Source organism: Triticum aestivum, chromosome 2A (genome assembly GCF_018294505.1).
Source record: "Triticum aestivum cultivar Chinese Spring chromosome 2A, IWGSC CS RefSeq v2.1, whole genome shotgun sequence".
Classification (NCBI taxonomy): Eukaryota; Viridiplantae; Streptophyta; class Magnoliopsida; order Poales; family Poaceae; genus Triticum; species Triticum aestivum.
In genome coordinates this window covers 20,589,978-20,596,224 of record NC_057797.1, presented here as the reverse complement: position 1 = coordinate 20,596,224, position 6,247 = coordinate 20,589,978, and the positions used below count along the sequence as shown (strand labels likewise).

General features: G+C 46.2%; 1 protein-coding gene across 1 annotated transcript; it reads left to right on the top strand.

Annotated features, from left to right (window-relative positions):
• The first annotated feature begins 4,364 nt into the window (after positions 1 to 4,364).
• Positions 4,365 to 5,315, top strand: LOC123184370 (transcription factor WRKY19-like). Its single transcript, XM_044596513.1, has 2 exons — positions 4,365 to 4,606; positions 4,715 to 5,315. Exons 1-2 carry the CDS (start codon positions 4,365 to 4,367, stop codon positions 5,313 to 5,315), a joined length of 843 nt encoding a protein of 280 aa, XP_044452448.1.
• The last annotated feature ends 932 nt before the right edge of the window (positions 5,316 to 6,247 follow it).

The window sequence follows — 6,247 nt, the reverse complement described above, 5'->3', positions numbered from 1 at the left end:
TCACTCCTCCATCAGCATCGAGTGAGATCTTCCATCAGACCCCTGCTTCGTTCAACATGACATTATGTAGTTGTACACGCTACCTCATGTCCCATCAGCTTCAAGCTCCCATATGTGCACTATGTTGAATCAAACCCACACAAATAGCCTTGTTCAAGATCCCAAGCCCTTGAGCACGCATCACGTGTTTCCAGCCCTAGAAGTCAGCCACCATTAACACCATGCTTTTATGTTGTCATCAATCTAAAAAATAGATATTCCGACCGACCTCTCTTTGAACTGCTAGACTATCCAGGCCACCTGCCTTATAAGTCTGACCGAACTGGAGTTATCCGACTGAATAACACACTCTAGACTCCATAGCCTTATGCGCATGTTTTAATTTTATCACACCCATATTTCAGGATCTGGTAACATAAATGCTAGGGACTACACTAAGAGATATATCACCTTGTATAACATGTTTTAGTGTGTTCTCTAGATGATGTGGAATACATACGAAAACACATCATTATCCACCGGTACCATCAGGATACATGGACGATGGAGCTTTGCGTGGGGGAATGGCTTTTTCCATCTAAAATCTACATCAACTAAGACCTTGTTCATGAACCTGCATAGATAACCCCCGTCGGCAGAGAAGGACAAATTCCTAGCCAAACCCAAGGATTTTTGCACGCCTCCTCTTTAGTGGTATTCTCATGACTAGCTTGATGTTGCCATGTGGTCGTCGTTAGAAAAGGAGCAACACAAGATGTTGCCAGAGTTTCGCGCCAAACGACTCGGGTTGGTTATCACTTATCGGTAAGCTGGTGACCCGCTTTAACAACATGTTAGTGTTAGGCTTCCTAGCTTAGGGAGTTGTCTTGGTTGGCATATTACTTATTTTGACGTTGATCGGTCTTAATGTTGTGGTTTCTAGCGTTTTTTGTTAGGACCATTGTTATGTGATATTATAATAAACGATGCACATAAGTACTCCATGCATTTATGATGCACAGGTGGGGTTAATAAAACCTTCATCATCTAAAAACATGAGGTTTATTAACAGGCTCCTTGAAAATATGATTTGAAACATGATGATTTATGTTTTGTTTTCCATATGCCAATTTGATGTTTTATCATTAGTTCATTTTCATCGAGAAAGTGGATAATCCCCTGCCTCCGTCTTAACACGCACGTCCATTGTTCTATTGTCAGTTGCTTAACTGGCATGGTGGCTCTCGGAAAGCATATGAATATCTAGTGCATGACAAAATATATGTGGTGACTCCATCTTATGTTCTACTATGCTACATAACTAATGGATCTTCATTTGTTGACATAATTAGCCAATCGTTTGTAGCATCATATCAGCCTGTCCAAACCAATCCGAACGAAACCAATCAACTCGAGCCTATTTTAACCGAAGCAATGCTACACTACACATGCCTGCTAGATCCGATCGTATCAGTAGCATCATCAAGTGTTTTTCTAATGACAAGCTGCCAAGTATGTTTAGCTTCATTAGTGAGACCTTTCCTCGATGATTGAGAATCTTATATTTCGGTAGATACTATCACTAATTGCATGGAACGGCTGGCATGAGGCATCCTGAAAGGAACGTGAGAACTGCTGTGGGTGGTTGGCTGCCATATATAGATCTTTTGCCTCTTCTGGGGTCCTCGATTGTTCGACCAGTCCATGGATGGGTCCCAAAGAGTATGGTTCATTAAGCTAAACGACGCACCGTGCAACGGGGCAACATGAATGCCATGGGGGTGAGTGAGTGACCGCGTGCATGAAACGGCACGTGCGTCAACTAATCGATTTGGTTAGCAATAGCTAGCCATGGCATGTGCATTCGTCGACCCTCCATAGCTGCTTCCTCTAGCAAGACTAGCTGGCAGCTTACCTTACCTATCCATCCAGACCAAGATACTTGCCTTATATGTCTATACCACCTGCTAGACTGTCTGAGCTTATGTCCAGCTTTCATAGCATGCCAGTGTTAGGCTCCTTGGCTTAGGGAGTTGTCTTGGTTGGCATATTACTTCTTTCTATGTTGATTGGTCTTAATGTTGTGGTTTCTAGCATTTTTTGTTAGGACTATTGTTATGTGATATTATAATAAACGATGTAAATAAGTACTCTATGCATCTATGATTCAGGTGTGGGGATAATAAAACTTCCATCATCTAAAAACATGAGGTTTATTAACAAGCTCCTTGAAAAATTTGATTTGAAACACATAATTTATGTTTTGTTTTCCATACGCCAATTTGTTGTTTTATTGTTAGTTCATTTTTGTCCGGAAAGTGGATAATCAATTCTCTGCCTCCATGTAAACGCGCACAGCCATTGCTCTATTGTCAGTTACTTAACCGGCATGGGCATATGAATATCTAGTGCATGAAACAATATATGTGGCGACTTCATCTTATGTTCTACTCCCTCTGCAAACTAATATAAGAGTGTTTAGATAACTAAAGTAGTGATCTAAACGCTCTTATATTAGTTTACGGAGTGAGTACTATACTATGTAATTAATACATCTACATTTCTTGACATAATTAGCCAATCATTTGTATAGCATCATATCAGCCCGTCCAAAACAATCCGAACGAAACCAACCAACTCGAGCCTATTTTAACCGGAGCAATGCTACACTACACATGCCTGCTAGATCCGCGCATGGTATTAGGAGCATCATCAGGTGTTTTTCTAATGACAAGCTGCCAACTGTGTTTAGCTTAATTAGTGGGGCCTTTCCTCGATGATTGACAAGCTTAATTCGTTAGATACTATTGGGGCACCTTGAAAGGAACGTGCAAACTGCTGATGGGTGGTTGCCTGCCATGCCATGTATAGATCTTTTGCCTCTTCTGGGGTCCTCGGTCATTCGACCAGACCATGGATGGATCCCAAAGAGTTTGGTTCATTAAGCTAAACGACACGCCATGCAACGCGGCGACATGAATGCCATGGGGGTGAGTGAGTGACCGCGTGCATGAAACGGCGTGTACGTGCATCAACTAATCGATTTGCTTAACAATAGTAGCTAGCCGTGGCATGTGCATTCGTCGACCCTCCATAGCTGCTTCCTGTAGCAAGGCTAGCTGGCAGCTTACCTTACCTATCCATCCAAATCAAGATACTATCCTCTTTATGAAGAGAAATTTTCTTTCTTTCTTTCTTTCATTCTTTCTTTCTTTCTTTCTTTCTTTATTTCTTCCAGAGTGAAGGAGTAACAGGCTATGGATCAATAGAGGCTGCGATCGATTATGTGCCGCTATTGCACCGATGAACAATATTTGTCGTGACTTCGTCTTACCATTGTAGAAAAACCACCCTAAATAAGTGTCGCAATTTTGAACTAAGTTTAAACTAGTTTAGAACTAAAAAAAAACTCATTGTCGACCTGATAAGCCAAACTTCTCTATGTCATGTGAGCCATCCAAACCAATCCGAACGAAGCCAACTACCAAATGCAAAACCAAATGGAGCCTATTTTAATCGAGACCACTGTCATGCCTGCTAGATCCGCCCATGGTATTAGTAGCACCACATGCTTTTCTAATGCCAAGCTCCTAACTGGGTTTGGCCTAGTGGACCACGGTAAACTCCTGTTCTGGATTATGGATGGACAACAAGCTTAACCAGTTAATATTACAACTAGACGGCACACATGAGGCATAAAAGGAAAACGCCACCTGCTGATGGATGCATGGGTGGGTGTGCCTGCCACATAATGACATATAGATCTTTTTGCTTCTTCTGGACGGCCAGTACATTTACTAACAAAATTCCCCTGCAATTTGTAGTTCTGTATTGCTATCTACTCCCTCCATTTCTAAATATAAGTCTTTAGAGATTTTGCTCTGTATGTGGTTTATAGTGAAATCTCTCCAAAGACTTGGATTTAGGAACGGAGGGAGTATGATTGCCCTTGCATGCATTTGCATCGTGAACCATCGGAGCTGTAGTAGTCAAATTCAGCTAAACGACGCGCCGTGCAACGCGGCTACATGCATGCATCATCGGTCGGTCCAACTCACTCCAAGTGGGAGTATGATCGCGTTGTTTGTGTATGAAACAAACAGAGCGCGTGCGTGCGTCAACGAATCGATTATGACTTTGTTAATGGAGTACGTAATAATTAACGGTTGGATCGATCGGCTTGGCATGTGCATTCGTGGACCCTCGATCGCTAGCTAGCTGCTTCCTCCGGCTACCTATAGCTGACAACCGGCAGCTAGCTACTGACCTAAATATCCAGATTAAGTAGGAGGAGTATATATAAAGGTGGCCTTCTCCCGCTAGCTTCAGAGAAACACATGCGCTCACACAGAGGGAGAAAGCAGCCCAGTTGCAGAGGAGAGGACATGGCAGCACTAGTAACTCCGGCGGCCCGGGTGTCCGAACTGATGGCACAGGGACGCAAGTCCGCCGCCGCCCTCGAGGCCCTCCTCCAGGTCCAGGACGACCACGCCGGGATACGGGAGATCACCGCCGAGATCCTTTGCTGCGGTGACCGCGCCCTCGCCGCCCTCGACGGCAAACCAGGCCGGAAGAAGCGCAAGCTGGGGCCCCATGGCGCAGCCGCTCTGACAACCAGGCCCAAAAGGTACATCTAACTAACTACGAAGCACTACTGCTACATGACTGACGTTGTATGTACGGTTGTACACAGTACACGTCGAGCAACGAGCCAACCACCATTGTGTTTTTTCAGGACGCGCACGACTAGCGGAGAGACGGCAGCGGCCACGAGGGTGGAGAGGAAGCAGAACTGGGACGACGGCTTCGTGTGGACCAAGTACGGGCAGAAGGACATCCGGGGCAGCGACCACCCCAGGCACTACTTCAGGTGCGCCGATTACACTCTCGACGCCGGCGGATGCCCGGCCAGGAGGCAGGTCCAACGGTCGGAGGAGCAAGACCCTCCCCTCTACGTCCTCACCTACTTCGCCGACCACACCTGCTGCCACGGTGCCGAGGCAGCGTTCGCCGCCTTGGACGACGTCAAGATCCTCGACTTCGGGTCTGTAGGCAGCCGCTCGCCTCGGCCTGACGACGGCGACGCTCCGAGTGGAAAAACCTCACGCTCGGAGGAGCTCCCAGCCGAGGTGGCCAAAGTCGAGTCAACGCCGTTGCCAGACATGCGGCCGGCGGGGAAAGTGGCGGAGCTGAGCTCCTCCACCGACGACATCCATTATTGTTCCTCCTCCTGGGAGTCGGCGGCTGTCTGCTGTGACTGGGATTTCTTTGGCAACTGCTCCTTTGATTACGTTAGCGAGTTCTTCGATGTGGAAGACATTGCTTTGTACCGATAGCATGTTTCACTTGAGCCAACGCTCTCCTTCCGTCGGCGAAGCACTGATTCGATGGCCGAAAAGCTGACAGTAAAGCCTCAGCCTACTAAGCATGGACAAATATGCGGCTAGCAAACATTTTGCTGGCAGTTTGTACGTACCTATGCTGACATTTTCTTGTTAACGTTCTTGGGTAAGGTCATCACCGCATCAAGCAGGTGCAATTCTGTTATCCATTTATGGAGCCGGGAATTCAGCAAATCTAGGATCCTTGTAGCCTATACGTGTATGAGGAAAAGACACCCTTGTCCAAACCTAAAATCACACAAAATCTGCGGAAGCTCACCACCAGCTGCTCAACAGAGTGTAGATCACCCTGTTGAGCAGCTGGTGGTGAGCTTCCGCAGATTTTGTGTGATTTTAGGTTTGGACAAGAGTGTAGATCACCAGAGCATGCATGGAAAAAATGGCCAGCGTAAATTACGGAGCCCCGATCGGGGCGACCCCGAGGCGATCGTCTGCCGATCTCCGTGTTCACGGATACACGGCGGATGGATCGAGGTATGAGAGAAAGGAATCACGAGTTGGATGCAAAGCCCGGGATTTGGATCAGAAAGACCCACTGGGCTTGCGTGAAGTATGGATCAAAGCGAGGGAGGCGGTGAGGAGAATGGCAGAGAAAGAAAAAGCGGGGCGATCAGGAAAGAAACAAATCACATGTATGATTCCCGAATCCGTTAGCAGGGGAGTAGAAAGGATTAGATCTAAAATGGAATTGGTAAGAAAGGATTTGGGTATTGCAACTATGGAGAGAGATCATGTCTCAAAGGAATTATACAAAGGGCTGGATCTGAAATCAGAGCCGCCAGATAGAGGAAAGGATAAAAATTGGGTCAACCACAAATCACATCGCGCAATGGGGGCAGTGAATCAGTCGGTGATCAAGAGCGATA